We start from the raw sequence: 16,533 nt of genomic DNA, 5'->3' as shown, positions 1-16,533 counted from the left end.
TAACTTGTNATAGATAATTTATCAAAAGGAGACAGTCATATTGACAATTAAGTAATTTCATGTTTAACAAATCATTACTTTATATCATCAATAGAAAAGATAACATAACTCAGTGATTCATCGAAATGCATTTCGGATATTAGCAGGTTTCGGCACTAGGTTGGAGTTATGTGCATGCGATCGCTGTAACTGGGGCTTACGGAGAACGAGGGATCGATTCTTTTCGTGCTGCAGCTGCTGAACTTGGTGTATGTATTGATGGTGATGTCCATAAAGTTAATCGACGATGGACAGATATTCAATTCAAGTTAGCATACCTTTCCCTTCATCTCTTTATGAGCAATCCTTCTCTTTGGATTTCGCCGAATCATCCAATTAAAATTCCTTTAAACATTCAATTTTCTGAATTTTCTTATTCTTTTTAAACTTCTCATTGCTATCATTTCCAGAGAGCTCTTCTTCAAAATGAAATATACAAAAAAAGCACGAGGTGTTGTAATGTTCGTTGATGAGGATCAACTAAGGCGAATGCTCTCAAATTTGGATGAAATCAGACGCGAGGATTCGACGTTTGATAATTACTTCTGGTAGCATATAACTTTTCTTTTTAAAAGCACAAATCAACAAATAAAGTGTGTGACTCATAAGCATAATTGATGCACATGAGAAGGGAAGCGTACTTTCTGTATGCTTAACAAGACATTGTTGATTATCACATTAGTAAATTAATTGTATTCGTTTGACATGGAATAAGAAAGTTGATTTTAGGATTATACTGAGCTTTTCTTGAAGAAACTAAAAGTAATCAAGAATTGTCAAATGGCCGTAAAATCAAACTGATTAAATGCCAGAGAAAATGAGGTGGATAATGAAAATTGACTGAAAGGCTTTTCAATAAATTTAGCTATGAGCTAAAAAATAAAAAGTGATATAGTTGATAGGACTAGTTCGGTGCTAGACACATATACAAATAATATTTAAAGCAAAAGAAAAAACAACGAAAATTTTTAAACAAAATTAAATTTAAGTTATGAAGATATTTGGCATACGAAAAGGATAAAGTTATTTATCAATATTTAGGGAATCTGAAGAGTCTCAGAGAAGCTATTTCTGCAATATCGCAAGAGATCTAATAGAATTTTATGAGTTGAAATGACATTGTCGGGAAAAGAATAATCTTATAATGAATTTCTTTTAATGTTGACATCACTGCTAGTCAATATTTAGGGAATCTGAAGAGTCTCAGAGAAGCTATTCTGCATATTTGAGCATTAGCTTGGACTATCGATTATTGAATCAAGTATTAATTGCAAAATGGAGGAATAGTTAAAGTTTTACACATTTATTTTCAAGTCATAAAATGTAACTTGCTATATAAAAATAATGTAGGAAGAAATTGTACTCAGGTGGATTGCCAGTGATTCTTGGGGGATTAAACAATCTGTCATAACTGGTTATGAAGCAATGACCAGCGGAGCAGTAACAATCTCACCTGTTCTTAAAGTTGTACCAGGTTTGAAACCATACCACTTGAACGATGTTGTAAAAAAGTATTGTGTTCTTTAAATAGGGAATTTAACATACACCGGTGGCTTCTTGGAAAATTTATTAATTAAATTGAGAATCTTAATTATTAATATATCAGTCAGCTTGCGAAGGACAGCTTTGAAATTGGATACAGGTGATAAACAACCCAGAAAAAATGTAATTCTTATCAGACTGTCACTTTTTTCTTAACTGTCATTTTTTTCTTGAAGAGGAAATCAGATGCATCGTTCTACTCATTTATGTTTCAATTAGCTTAAATATTAAATTTGACTTATTTCTGATTTGCAGAAATTCTTTGACTGCTTCCATTAAATGAGCTTTTTTAATTATTTGAGGTCATAACTATTAAAATTGATTTTATTATCAGTTCCTTTTTGTACAAAAAAAATAATTGATTCCATTGAACTTCTTTTTGGTTATTTCTGATCAGACTTCTTTCTGATTTGTACTGTGATTTCCTAAATTTCTTCAATTGAAAAAGAATAAAATACCGAATTAATCTTTTCAGCCTTTCTGATAGTTACTTTTCTAGTCCTACTTTCAGCACTTACAATTTAATTTCTCCTAAAATAAAATTAAGCCTTACATTTAGATTTTGATAGATATTTCGAAAAGTTATGGCCATCAAATACGTTTCTTCGTGAATACTGGGAGTTGATTAATTGCACCGATGAACACACTAATTTTGGAGAATGTTTTGATAAGAATGGTATTATCTTCAAACAAGAAGCTTATGTACCATTTGTTATCGATGCGGTAAACGTTGTCGCTAGAGCGCTTCATCAATACATACAGGTATTACAGAACTTCAAATGAAGCATGATTTGAACACTCATTACTGTATGCCGTAATGAAAAAATAATACAAGTGCAAATTTTTTAATTACAGCGAATAAGCTTTAATAACTGGAGTTAACTGTAACTAACTGTTTGACTTATTGCTTTCCGAGTATCTAAAAACAATTCCGATTCTTGAATTAAACTGGAAAGTTCGATAAATCGCATCTAATAAGCAGTTGATCCGTATTTTGTACAAATATAAAGAATTTAATGTCATATAAACATTATAGACGACCTGTTCATCACTGAATTTCCACAGTTGTAATATTTCCAAAACTGATTTCGATGGAGCACGACTGCAGAGTTATTATAGGAACGTTTCAATCGCTCGTAAGATTTGATATTATCAGGGAGAAAGAGAAAAGGAAAGAAATATTAGAAATTGTTTCCTGAAATAGTAAAATATGGGAATTGAATTTACATTTTGTTTTAAAGATTTTTATGATTAAAATCAGTACAGCTGGTGTTCCACCACATATTGACGCAAACGGTGATGGAATTGGCAATTATAATATTTATCAATTAAATGATGCGGGCTATTATCAGAATGTTGGCAAATGGACTGCTGGGAAAAAACTCGACCTAAATGTTCGTCGTGTCAGGTTATCATGTTTAAAAGTACTTTGATTATAATTAAATCTCTCCTCAAAGAGGATAAAACATTTTAAGGTTTGGAAAGATTGTGAAATTTAAAGTTTTACTGCGTTATTAATTTGGAAATTATCATAAGCTTTTAGGAAAGGTTTGAAAAGGTGGGATGGTTTATTACCGTTATCAGTATGTAGCGTAAATTGTCCACGAGGACATTATCGTGCCTATCAGGATCAAAATTGTTGTTGGACTTGCATACCATGTGATGTATCAACATCTGTTATCATCAATGAAACAAGGTGAGTTAAAATATTTCAAAAAGAGTTTGAATACTATTTCTTTTGAGCACCATAATGTTTCTATAAACATTATTAAACAAAAGTGGGAATGAAGTTTGAAAGAAAGAAAGCTTTCCAATCGTGAAACTTTTCTTTGCTTTTGTTCTGAATTTATTCTCAAATTTCTTTTAAGTAAAATTTGGAATGAATTTACAGTTGTACCCAATGTCCGTTAGGTTACGCACCTAATGAGGATTTGATTGCATGCAAATTAATACCGCCGACATCGTTGGAATATAATAGCCCATGGGTAGTCCTACCGGCCATATGTTCTACACTTGGCATAGCCGCAACACTTTTCGTAGTTGCAGTAATTTTTTACTCATTGTTTTTGAAAATTTTAATTTAAAATGAAACTAATATCCATTCAAATGAAACACTTTAATAACCATTTAAGCCGAAAACACGTTGAAATATTTTTTAATCATTCATAACGTTTAGACGAAAAAGTGATTTTAGTTTTGTTTGATATTTTAACTTGCAGAATTAGTCACTTCTTTGTAATCATTAACTTTGACTCATCCTGATTAAATTAAGTGTACCACAGATTGAAATTAATTGAATTTAACTAATGCTGGTTTTTTGTTCAATAGGTATTTATTCGATATAGCGGGACACCTGTTATAATGGCATCTGGCCGTGAACTATGCTACTTCATGTTGACTGGAATTTTATTGTGTTATTTAGTAACTTTCATTCTTGTCTCTAAGCCAAATGTGGCAATATGTGCAGCATCACGGATCCTTATTGGCTTATCAATGTCTACAATTTATGCTGCCATTTTAACCAAAACAAATCTTCTAGCCAGAATATTTTTAATGCAAAGTGCAGGACGTCTTGATTGCATTGTACCCAGTGCACAGGTTTCTTTTACTAAAATCATATTAAAACTTTGACGTGAAAAAAGAAAGGCGAAACAAAAAGTCAGCAAATTTAAAAGTCGATTGATAAATCTGCTGTATAAAATTATTCATTATATTTGATACAAAATTTAAAAAGATTCTTAGAAAGTTTTCTTTTTCTCAAATCCAAAAAAACATGAAAATAAATTTACATTATTTCAGATAGCAATATGTTTCGGTATTGTATCGATACAGTTGATCGGTTCTTTAGTATGGTTGATTATTGACCCACCCGGTATCACTGTATTATTCCCGTCACGGAAAGAAACGGTTTTAACCTGTAAAGCTAGAGCTTCTCATTTACTGATCTCATTACTGTACAATATGTTTTTGATCATTGCTTGTACATTGTATGCCTTCAAAACACGGAAAATTCCGGAAAATTTCAACGAAACACGATTAATTGGCTTCACAATGTACAGTACGAGCATTCTATGGCTTTCCTTTGGTTAGTTCCTCCTGAACTTTTTGTCACATTCGCCATATTTTCGTCTCAACACAAAATGTCACATTGGAAAACATTGTCTTTGCGTGATTTCGAGCAATGCCATTTCAATGAATGACTAAATTACGTAGTTGTTATAAATGTAAATGGCACCTGACTTTTTTTCCAGGACCAATTTACTTCGCAACACAGAATAATTTGAAGGTAACGGATTTAATAATAATTATTTTTGAAGGAAGCAATGATTAAGCATAATTTTGCACTTTGCATGATTTTTTAAATGGCATATATTACTCTGCATGCTCATTTTTTCGTTGTTCTCAATCGATGTTTTTGGTTCACAGGAATTAAGTTCATAGCTAACTTCCCGAAAAATGATAACAAAACCAAAGATATATTTGCTTCTTTCTTACCACTGAACAAATTTTGCATACGCACTTAATCTGGAGAAATAATAATTTACATAATGCCAGTTTGGAATGGTACAACGAAATTTAATGAGAATACTTTGGATTATTAGTCATTCATTTTATAAAATTTGCTGGCGCGAGGTCGTTATTTCAATCGAAATAATGTTTCAACCAACAAGCTCAAGCATCTGTAGAAATCCACCTGGTCGTGAGGTTAAATTTTCCTGGAGAGGTGATTCGTCGTGTCAAGCCGTGTTGTGTGTCACACCATCTGACACTTTGGCGCTGGTTTTATCACATGATGTAGTCGTTGAAATAACGCTGCACAAACACATCCGTATTTGTCGTATTGGTGGAGTTGCGGCAACTATTTGTAGTGGTGGACGAGTCGCTGCCGTGCATCATCCATCCATTGAAATTGTTCAACAAGAAACACAGGTGAGTTAGTATAGATGTCAATTCGCAAAATAATTTATTAAAATAGACAAAAATGGAAAAACAAAAGTCACACTGTTGTTCAACTTCAGGTGTTATTTGATATGGTACAAGGCGCACGGGTTCGGGCTACCAGTGATACCGTCCACGTGCTTGGCGTGAAAGGAACGGATCCATCGACGAGAGTGCATTCTATAACGAAGCAAGAAATATTAACTCATGAAAATATATCTGTAGCAACGGACAAATTTTGTTTACGTCGTGATATCGATGCTACAGTTGCATTGTTTCTGGATGATATTGGTGGAGGTGATGTGCTTGGCATCTATGAAGATAAGCATGAACGATGTATGCTAGCAGCTCGCCAGGCAATTGTGGATCAGAAGGGTAATCAGCTGAGTGCGATCGTCCAAGGGGTTAAGGTGAAACATGATATGGACAATGGTAATACACGAATTTATTGTGGACGCAATTTCATTTCACTATGTGTATCCACTCATGCCTTGACGTTACATTCACCATGGGTCGATATTAATGTTGACCGCTGGTCACGTACTCGTTTACGTCGAGGTGAACAAATCATTGAAACGAGTAGAAGTCGTTTGCAAATCAGTCAAAACAGTATGCATGCCGATTTCACATTAAGTCCTGTTGCATCCGCTGATGAATTGTCATCATCAAGTGAACCCAAAGATGACGACTTTTAAGCTAATTATTTCCAGTTTTTTCTTGTAACTTTTTCAACAACAGTATTACCTATTCAAAGTCTATCATATTTTTTGTTTTCAATCAGCACAAGAGAGATATGAATTGGTTGCTTGCTTATGTAACATATAATTTATGTACTGCATGTCTTTTTAAACTTCACAGTAAATATGCATGCCTCTAAATTGTACTACAAACAAAAAGAGAAAATTAATTAGGTCTTATGGACCTAAGGTTAATAGGTCTATCTATCAAGGCGATCTTCCAGCTAAGAAAGATTTAAATGTGACTTCATATATGCACTGGTAAACTGCTATTGCATGTTTGTGATTCCACCGAATTTTCGATTATATTTATTCTAATAAGTAAATAGTATGTAAGGAAGATTATAACAGACAAATGAAAATCAATGGAAGGATTTCTGAAAAGGATATGCAATGTATTTTATGAAAAAGAAATAGGACTGATTCTTTTCAAGTGCTTGAAGACTGAAAATGAAGTTTTGGAAGGAAAAATTGACAGACAGAGATTGAGGAAATGTATCAGTTCCCTTTTGATAAACTTTTTGGTAAAGGTTGAAGAAGTGGGATGAATAAATTTTCGAACTGCAAAGACTTCTTGCCACTAAGTAAATATTACAATTGGATTATTCATCGTCATATTTGACAGAAGTCGTTATACTCTGTGAAACTTGCTAATTTACATAATTTTACCCTTACAGATACAGATGACAAGTTTGTGCATGTGCATTTCGATGAGCGGTACTGTTGCATTGTGTTGCTTTTTTGCGCCAAAAGTATATATTGCCGTATGTCAACCAGATAAAAATGTCCGTATGCGACAAAGTGCTCTTGGTCATTTGGTTAATCAACAAATGAGGTTTATGAGGTATTTCAAATCCATCCTTTTCAACATTTCATCATGCTTATTACTTGAACGATCGTATTCTCTTATATATCCCTAAATTTCAGTCAAATAACCACCACAGCAGCACCAAATAATAGCACTTTTTCTACGTCTGTGGTTGATTGCTCGTCCTATCCGCATTTTGCAACCTGTAGCATTGTTGAGGGTAAATTTGTCATATTCATTTTTCCCTCTTTTATGTTTCCATTCGTTTATTAGAATGATTATTTATGCAAAGATAAATTTCAAAACATTTCATCAGCTTATTCCTTATTTGTCTTTTCCTTTCGATTCTTCGCATCTCAAAATTTGTCATAAATTTCTTTCATCTTTTCAAAACTAATTCATATATTTCCCATTAAGCATGGAATATTGATTGATTCCTTTCATTTATTAGATATTCGGATGGATCCATCATTATTGAGCTTTCAAACTTTAAAAAAAAAAAATGAAACTTCCCGTCTCAGTAATATGCAATTTCACTGTATGCTGATACGTTAAATAATTTAATTACTTTCAATTGAGCTTTAAATTTTAAATAAGAAAAACAAAATTCCAAAAATTTCAAATGAAAGATTAATCATTAACATTCAGGAATTCAGCAGGAAAGAATTCATTAGCATCGAGTCAGATTACTCAACAATACGGAACCATTGCTCCGGTAATAATCCAGGAATTTCCTGACAAATGCAATGCAAAGAGCGACAATGGTGATATTACCCTTCGAAAGAAAAACTCCGATAAGCACGAAAATTTACCGCTCTTGAAAACGGCACCATTTCTGCATCAAACTTCTAACAAAATGTTGCATTCCGACGATGAACTTGCCAAAGAGACAATTATGTACCAAAATAATGAATTATTTTCTGAACGATTTCTTGTCAATTATGATGTCACTTTCCTTTGATTTAGTTTTGTCACTGAATAAATTTAGTAAGTTCTTTATCGATCCAAATTTCCTCGTATAGATTCGATTAATTTCTTGCATAATTTTTCTATTCCTGCTTATTTTAATCCCTTTTTAATCATTTCTTATAATACTTTGATTTGGTTCATTATTATAGCTCAAATTCAATTAGAAAGGTCTAAATTCACGACCTCCCGAATACCAATTACTTTTAAATGTATTGTGCAGTACCGATTAAATGAAATTCAATTGTTTTTTTTATTTATGTTCTCCGTAAACCAACTTTTATTTTCTTCTTATGTAATAATTATTGAATTGACTTGATATATATCAGTTCCACTATTAATTGAAAAATGAATATCATCAAGAAGTAAAAATTATTATTTACAATATTATAATTGAACTTAAATGAATCAAAAATTTAGCATCCTTAGCTTTCAGCAAATTCAGCAATATTCCAATAAATAAAGCCTGAAATTGATACATGTATTTTGATGCTGCTAAAAAAATGAAAGAAAAATTGCAACCAATAGGGTGACATTTTCGTATAGCATAGAGTCCACTTCTCAACTTGGATGAACTCTTCATTTAATATGTCTTGCTGATATCTAAAGGATGTTCTTCTAGGTATGCATTGTAATGAGTGATAGGATGGTACACGAAATAAGACTAAGTTTGAACCAATTTGCTAAATGAAACAATTTTGCATGAGTGAAAATTTACTAATATTCTATGATACTTCACAAACAAATGAAATGGACACTATGTATAATTTATTAGCTATCTATGTACATCTTCGGAATGATAACTAAAATTATTACAGAATTGGAAGAAACTTTGCGTTATTTGCTTTCATAATTTCAAAAACTTTGTAAAAGCTTTATGGTTTTCTTTATAATTTCATTTTAAATTCTTTTTTTTTGATTTTTCGGCATCTATTAAAATTTTTAAACTTTAATGAGTAATTAAAATGGCAATGTTTCTTCGTAGTATGATTACAATTAACCAACTCTATCAAGTTCATAACTTGAGCTATTCAGCAATATCAAGCCCCGAGGCTGTAACTGCCTTGAATATATTTACAAACTAACATTTTAAGAAGATTTTAAGATGATCTCATTTGTTACATTCAAACAAAAAAAAAGACAAGAAATACACTACTGGAAGGTTGGATAAATGTCGCGAAAAATCAATATCCTTTGATAAACTGTATGACCATAATATTAAAGAATGTCACGCATAATTGGTTGTTGAGTTAAATGAATAAATTCACTACTTTGATTAATATCCTTTTTGCCAAAAAAAAAAAAGGGGGAAAAGAACAAAGTAACAGTTACAATAACAATGATGATAACGACAATGATAATATGATTGGTGAAAAAAGAATGAAAATGATAAGAAGGATATCAGTGAACTGCAAACAATTTAAACAATGACTGCATATTTGATGGCACATTTTAACAACAGTGAAGACATCAAATGAAGGAAAATGTGGGCTGAGTGTTATTTCCGAACAGATAATACTACTTTTGACGGTTCATTTGGCGTAATTAAATTTTCGTCAAGTATGAATTTTGCTTAAGAATTACTAAAAATCCTTGCGATTACATATTATTTCATTGGAAGCTAAAAGAATGAGAAAAAGGACCATTTAGTAGGTCGTTTATTATAATTCACAAAATCATTGAATGCTTCACTCAAATTTCATTTTCAAAAATTTTAATCAGTTCTAATCAAAAGTTATGACAATAATAAGTAGTAAGTTTATTTTCTGATAACAATAAAAAAAGTCTTCGAAAGGCGATCGTGTATTTACTATAACAGTGTATGTACAAATGAATGGCTAGAGTTACAATAATGGACTGGGAGAGGACAGGAAATGACGTCTTTATCAGGTCATAAATTTCAAAATATCAGTTAAAATTGGAATGAAAAGGAAATTTTAACACCAATAGTTAAGTTCAGTATACTTTAACTGTGATAAAGAAAGGAAAGAGTAATTCAGATTACTTGAAAATCAGTCTAAATGCCTAAGTTACTTTCAGAACAAGAAGCTTTCAATGGTAATAACTTGGGATTGTTTTCAGTGGAAGCTTGAGTGACTGTTGATACAGACCTGAGAATATATGTCGTACTCGGTGTTGCATTTAGACATTTTTGAGACTAAAAAATTAGCTGATTTGGAAAGGAAATATGATAATACATAAGTTGGTTAAAATAAAAAAAAATTGAGATTCTTTGATGCATACCTCTTAACATATAATACATTAGACTCCATACGTAACTGTTGATCGTTATTAATATATTTAATGATGGTTCCAAAAATTGAATAATTTAAAGTACTGAAGTGGAAATGAAACGGTACCGTAAGTATATCCATCTCTAAATTCATAATTTTGAATCTTCGAATAAACCAAATCAATGGCACTGGTGCAATAGCAAATAAAACCATTGAACCAGCAATAATTAAAACCCATTCAGGATATGTTTGCGCATTTTGGTGTGTCTGAAAATGGCACATAACGGGACATTCATTGGGAAAACAAATTTAACAACTAATTTACAAGTGGGAATAAGTTGAAAGTTAAAGAAAAAAAAAGTTAAAAGACTAATAAAGTAAAGTAAACGTTAAACTTGCTGTCTCAGAATTATAAACGGAATATTTGGGTAAATCAATGAAAGATTTGACAATGGAAGCGAAAAACAGGACAAGCATTAGGACTGGTGATATAAAGCGCCATGTTATGGTCCAGTAGCAGGAGATTGTTTCACCAGTCATATCCATTAAATCTCGAGCAAAACTGAAATGATATTATTAATTGTGTGTATGAGCCTTCCCATACCAGTCAAATTAATTTCACTATAATTAAAACAAATGAAATGCTGATTTCAGGAATTGATAAGCTTACTTTTGCCATCCGTAAACGTATATCACAGCTACAACTTCGAAAAAAGCTACACCCATAAGGGAGTAGGTGCCAGCAAAATGATCAAATAGCATAACCCAATACTGAAATTTGCAAGAGAATGGAAAAACAGATATTCCAAATTATTAATTGTGCTGGTTATTTGGCAATTCTGTTGTTTATAGGAACACAATGAATAAACAAGGAAATGATTGAGTGGATGAGTATATCAGTGAGCAATTTGGAGTAATATCCAGAAAGTCATACCTGACCGGAATGTGTCGTGAAAACAAGACCAATTCCACAAGCAATAGAACACAAAATAGCCGTGAGGACGGGTTTTTTCAAATTAATAAGTTTGCTATCATTTAGTGATGTTATCACACCCTCCAAGGTACCAAACATTGAACCCATGCCAAGCATTAAAAGCATCAAGAAGAACATTACCGCCCAAAAAGGTGGAAATGGAAATTGATTTATTGCTTCTGTGAATACAACAAACGCTAAACCTGTCCCTTCAGCTGCCTGAAATTTTGGATAATTGCACGCATCGAAGAAGTGGTAAAAGCACATGAAAGGAGTGTGCAAAATAGTAAACATGGTGATTACCTGTGAAATGATCTGCTTATAATTACAGTGACCAGTCACATTGGCTAGTAGGGAATATTCGGTATCTTGGAAATCGCGGTACATCCACATTGCATATTGTTCGACCGATATATTGCTTTGGATTTCATCAAAGTTGCGAAATTTATTTGGATATATGGTAAGAATATTAGCCATATCTCTGAAATTCAAATATCATACAATAATACAGTATACAAGGTTCAGAAATATTCCTCAATTTTCTTCTTTGCATTACTTCATATCGTAAATTATTTGAAAATAATTTAAAATGTCAAACATTCTGTATGTTAACTTTGATATTTCTCTTTTTATTAAATCCTTTTGGCAAAAACTGAAATAAGATTCCAATTACCGTTTTATACAACTGTTATAATTTTGTACACCCATATAGCCAAGAACACAAAAAATAACGATAGCCATATAAAGTGAGGTGATTAGATTGCAAAGAGAAAGCCAAAGAACATCTTTTTTACAGTTATTCTTTTCCGGATTGTATGATCCAAATGCTATCAGTCCTGAAATTCACTAGTAAATGATTGCTTCTTCATCCGACGAATCTTTTTTTTTTACTGAAAATTTAAAATTAGAATTTTTTGGAAACTTCAAGCTTCCTCCATAAACGTTGTTTTACTTTCCTTACAGATCATTTTTTTCATGTGACAAAAAATTTTACCGCCAAAACCTAATCCCATGCTGTAAAATATTTGTGTCGCAGCTTCCATCCAAACATTTGGATCCCACAAACGCTTGAGCTAAAATATTTTCTAAAGAAATGATTCTTGCAATTATTTTCTCACCCCATGCTAATTAAGCTATTAATTTCGATGTGCTCAGAACGTCAAAGTCCATTAATACAAAAGACGGTTCCAAATATTCCAACTCCAAGACTAATTAGCTGATTGTTTTTTTTCAGGAACGTTAATTTATGTAACAGCTTAATTTGTTAATTAGTTGCTTTAAAAGAAGAAAAAGAACTTACATCAGGATTCATCATGTACTTCAAACCTTCGGTTGCACCATCAAGCATCAATGACCTAATCAAGAATATGGTGGTAACAACATACGGAAAAGTAGCCGTAAGATACATAACCTGTAAATATAAAAATTTGCGAGTGATCTTTGTTTTGAATTACAAATATCTGAAGCTTCGGAAAATTCTTAAAAGCTAAGTATGAAATAATGGTAAATAATGAAATTTGACATACCTTTCCACTACTTTTGATACCACGCATAACGCAGAGGTAGATTAGCACCCAGGCAAGAATCAGTGAAACTGTCATATGAGGAACAAAACCACCGAAATCACCTATTGATCTAATACGAACATAAGTAAATTTTTACATTTTATAATTTTACTGTTTAATTCGAAATTGTTCGGATAATTAACTACTATAACACTGCTTATTTCAAACATTCCGTTTAACAACAATTGGAATTATGAAATTTTTCTCAGAATTCTGAGAAAAGTACTACTCTTTTCTCGTAAATTATGACATTACAACAGAGGCTTACTTACTCGCTTGTGTCAATTGCTTCACGACTCCAGAAATAACTTGTTGTGGAACTGGATATCCGACATTCCTCCACTACAGAACCATTTATTTCAGGACAACTCTGCAATATCTCCGATATCATCACGCATTATTCATTATCACTGCTGTGAAGTGAAAATTCGGAAGGAGGAAAACATACGCTCCATGGCAAATTGATATCGAATGATCTGTACAAGTAATATATACACCATGTGATGATAACGTTATAATAAAGGGCGACAAGAAAAGAAACAATGGCTGCTGATACTCCAACACCTTAAATAGATAAATTCTTTAAAAAAGAAAAGCTTATCAATGAGTGTTAAAATTTATTCTCTGGAACGTTCAAATATTAAACTCTAAAATTCGATAAGAAATCATCATTCAACGGCATTTAGCACTGCAAATCATAACAGGATTGTTTGTTGACCTCCAAAATACGGATGAATTTCGTTCCAAACACCAACAGGTCCCAACCGTAATTTTTGTCCAATGCCAAGTTCAACAAGAAATAACGGTGTACCTTCCACAAACATCATTATACAATAAGGTATCAAAAATGCACCTGAAATTTTTTTGAAAATTTCAGATTTCATAGCTTTTCCTAAATTTATGCTTCATTCATTAGTGGCAGTCTTCTCATCCAAGATGTCTTGGCTTAACATCTGCTAAATTATTCATCTTTTTCCTTCTATATATGTATAATGATGAGATCAAATTTATCGTTTACTTATATTACTGACCACCGCCATTTTTTTGGCACAGATAAGGAAATCGCCAAACATTCCCCAGACCAACAGCATAGGATATAACACCCATGAGAAATTGCATTTTATTGTCCCATCCTTCACGATTACCACAATTACTATTGCTGTTGTCGTTGATTGCTACTTGATGATAATCCTTTTCCTCCGTTAGTCCATCTGTTTCATTCGATCTTAAAATTTTTCGTATGAAAATTGAAATAAGTATGATGAAATATTTTAACAGTCTATTCCGGAAAACCTTCCGTCAACTACTCTGAATTCGGCGTCTGAATTCATTTCTCAATTCAAATTCTGAACTTATCTAATGGACCTTCTAAAAAAAATTTAACTAACTTCAAAAGGACTTTTTTCGATATGCATAACTAGCAATGCTTTACTACTAATTATTCTTCATTAATTTTTAGTTTTTTCAAACAAAATCAATCATTTAGTGCAAATCGCTTAAATTCTAAAATTTATTGACACTTTATGGACTCATTGAAAGTTAGATTTACACAGTTGTCCGATTGTAAACTTATTTATTTATTTGCTCTTGTTCAAATGACACTTGAAATCTTGTCATTTTAAGGATTATTTGAGCCAATTTCAGTTGCAAATCTATGCCTAAATTTCGATCCTTTCAAAGATTTGGAATTTCGTTTGCTTTATGAATCTTTGCAGTTACCTGTATCCAAATGCTACAGACCCAGCACTGAATGTAACTTTTGAACTCAATTTCGATTCGATCGAAATATTGGATACTTTTCGTCTTTCTTCGATATCTGTCGATATGCGCAACAAATCATTTTCTGTATGACTCATTGGCAAGTACCCAGCACTTACTTATTTTATTAGCTGTAATGTAAGCAGTTACCTCTTATTTTATTTTGTTTTTTTCAAAAAAGTTCATGTCGCAATATAAATGATATTAGCGAAGTGTTGGAAGGGATGAAAATCATCCAAAATGGATCGAAATAATGATTTCAAATTATAGTCACTTTGTGTGAAATTCGATATTCATGCAACATCAAAGTATGAAAATGTCCGATGAGATTGACCATCGATGCAAGCCAAACACATATTTGCATATTTTTTATAATGCTCAGTTTAATATGGTATGAGATATCCCATAAAATTTTCCAATTTTAGTTAACGGAAAGTTAAAAGATTTAAAGGATGCGATGTCATTGCAAGCTTTGCCAATGAGAAAAGAGTTATGTTGATAAGATATTCTGAAATCGGAGGATTGCGTGGGGAAAATTCTGAAATCAAAATAAACACTATTAAATAAATATTCATCAATGGTGGGATTGGTAGATCTACCATACGAATAGTACCAAACTTTGACCTTTTCTTTAGAAGCAATCTTTTCAACTATTTCATCTTACTTGTGAAATGGAAAGTCTTTAAAGGATGAATTGATCGTTGGTCGTCTCTATTAAAGGAAGAATTTCAAAAATTTTCTGCCACAAATAAATAATCACTTCTTCGTTAATAAAAATTTCATTTATATACACATTTTACTTTGATCCATTTCTTATTTTCTTAAAGTAAAATTAGTTTAGATTGATATATTAAAGAAAATTTAAAAAAAACAAAAACGAAAATGTCTCTTTTTTTGCAAATTTCCTATTTGAAAGGGAATATATTTATATATATTTCAAAGAAGTAAAGAAGCATTTAAAAAAGAAAAAAAAAAGATAATTAGTATTATTTTCATTGAGCAATTAGTTACAGTGCTTTGACAGTGAATGTTATTATTCAACAAAAAGCTGAATGTTTTATGACCTGCCTAATCGATATATTCCATTTATCTTCTCCTTCCTCAATTCTCGACTTTTTTTTCTTACATAACTAAGCTTTTTTTTCTTGATGCTACATACATCCTTCCCTTTTCTGCAAATAATAAAAGCTAAACGAACGAACAGGAATGCAAGCAAATAATTAATGGACAGCTAGCTATATAGCTTTAGAAAAAAAAAGAAAGACCTGTCAGTAAGAAAATCTAAATGTAAATCCATTAAAATGATGTTATGATAACTTTTAAACCCCCCTCCTCCACCTAAAAAAAAAGAGTCCCCACCTTTAACCACTTCCTTTTTTTTAAATGTGATAACCTTTTATCTTTTATGACAATATATTTCTCATCGATAATTTTAGTTTTTTTAAAAAAAGAAGCAATATTTTGCCAATTTTTTAAACAAATTTAGAGTTTTACTTTCTGTTATTATCATCAACTTAGTAAATAATTAAATATGTGTGTGTTTTTTTTAATTTTATAAATCAATAAGTTTAACTTTCACTGAAAAATTCAAGAAATTTTCGTAGTGATTTTATACTTAAAGTAGATTTGAAAACTAAAATTAAACTTAAATGGACGAAAAAAGCGTGTAAAGGTCATGAATACTAAACAAGCTTATTTTGTCTAATTTATAAAAATTAGACTAGGCTAAACATCACAGCCACTTAGGCTAACATTCAGTATATTGCATAAAACTTCAGCGTAACCATTTGCTGACTTATAATTGTGGAATTTTTCTCATTTTCTTAAATAAATTTACCATTTGGCGACTATATTCAATTATAATTTCAAACTCGAAAATTTGGCCAAATGAATTATTGGCAGAAAGTAAGTCTCTGTTGTTAATTTTGATGAAAATGTTTGTGTAAAAATTTTTCCTAACAAAAATGCCATT

At 31.6% G+C, this 16,533-nt stretch overlaps 4 protein-coding genes across 4 annotated transcripts in view; 3 read left to right on the top strand and 1 right to left on the bottom strand.

Moving 5' to 3' along the window:
• The window catches only part of LOAG_18487 (metabotropic glutamate receptor family protein 3), a gene marked incomplete at both ends in the record, with an annotated part of 5,964 nt that extends 1,052 nt beyond the window's left edge, over positions 1-4,912 (top strand). The window contains 10 exons of the mRNA XM_020451147.1: positions 147-307; positions 450-587; positions 1,407-1,513; positions 2,141-2,343; positions 2,823-2,989; positions 3,125-3,277; positions 3,473-3,626; positions 3,910-4,179; positions 4,381-4,666; positions 4,833-4,912. Coding sequence (XP_020305094.1) covers positions 147-307; positions 450-587; positions 1,407-1,513; positions 2,141-2,343; positions 2,823-2,989; positions 3,125-3,277; positions 3,473-3,626; positions 3,910-4,179; positions 4,381-4,666; positions 4,833-4,912 — 1,719 coding nt within the window. The remainder of the gene's footprint in view (positions 1-146; positions 308-449; positions 588-1,406; positions 1,514-2,140; positions 2,344-2,822; positions 2,990-3,124; positions 3,278-3,472; positions 3,627-3,909; positions 4,180-4,380; positions 4,667-4,832) is intronic.
• A 323-nt stretch (positions 4,913-5,235) lies between these two features.
• LOAG_06548 (hypothetical protein) lies at positions 5,236-6,215 on the top strand (the record flags this gene model as incomplete). Its single annotated transcript, XM_003142084.1, has 2 exons — positions 5,236-5,511; positions 5,601-6,215. 2 exons carry the CDS (start codon positions 5,236-5,238, stop codon positions 6,213-6,215), a joined length of 891 nt encoding a protein of 296 aa, XP_003142132.1.
• Positions 6,216-6,940: 725 nt separating this feature from the next.
• On the top strand, positions 6,941-8,026 carry LOAG_06547 (hypothetical protein; the record flags this gene model as incomplete). Its single annotated transcript, XM_003142083.2, has 2 exons — positions 6,941-7,101; positions 7,714-8,026. 2 exons carry the CDS (start codon positions 6,941-6,943, stop codon positions 8,024-8,026), a joined length of 474 nt encoding a protein of 157 aa, XP_003142131.2.
• A 2,022-nt stretch (positions 8,027-10,048) lies between these two features.
• LOAG_06546 (Sodium:neurotransmitter symporter family protein) lies at positions 10,049-14,659 on the bottom strand (the record flags this gene model as incomplete). Its single annotated transcript, XM_003142082.1, has 15 exons — positions 10,049-10,189; positions 10,392-10,532; positions 10,683-10,827; positions 10,936-11,036; positions 11,200-11,457; positions 11,542-11,719; positions 11,912-12,074; positions 12,233-12,311; positions 12,539-12,649; positions 12,765-12,873; positions 13,076-13,173; positions 13,252-13,367; positions 13,522-13,656; positions 13,835-14,028; positions 14,523-14,659. The coding sequence occupies 15 exons, from the start codon at positions 14,657-14,659 to the stop codon at positions 10,049-10,051; spliced, it is 2,106 nt and encodes a 701-aa protein (XP_003142130.1).
• Positions 14,660-16,533: the final 1,874 nt, after the last annotated feature.

Source organism: Loa loa, assembly GCF_000183805.2.
Source record: "Loa loa unplaced genomic scaffold supercont3.332, whole genome shotgun sequence".
Taxonomy (NCBI): domain Eukaryota; kingdom Metazoa; phylum Nematoda; class Chromadorea; order Rhabditida; family Onchocercidae; genus Loa; species Loa loa.
This window is presented reverse-complemented; position numbering and strand designations above follow the sequence as displayed.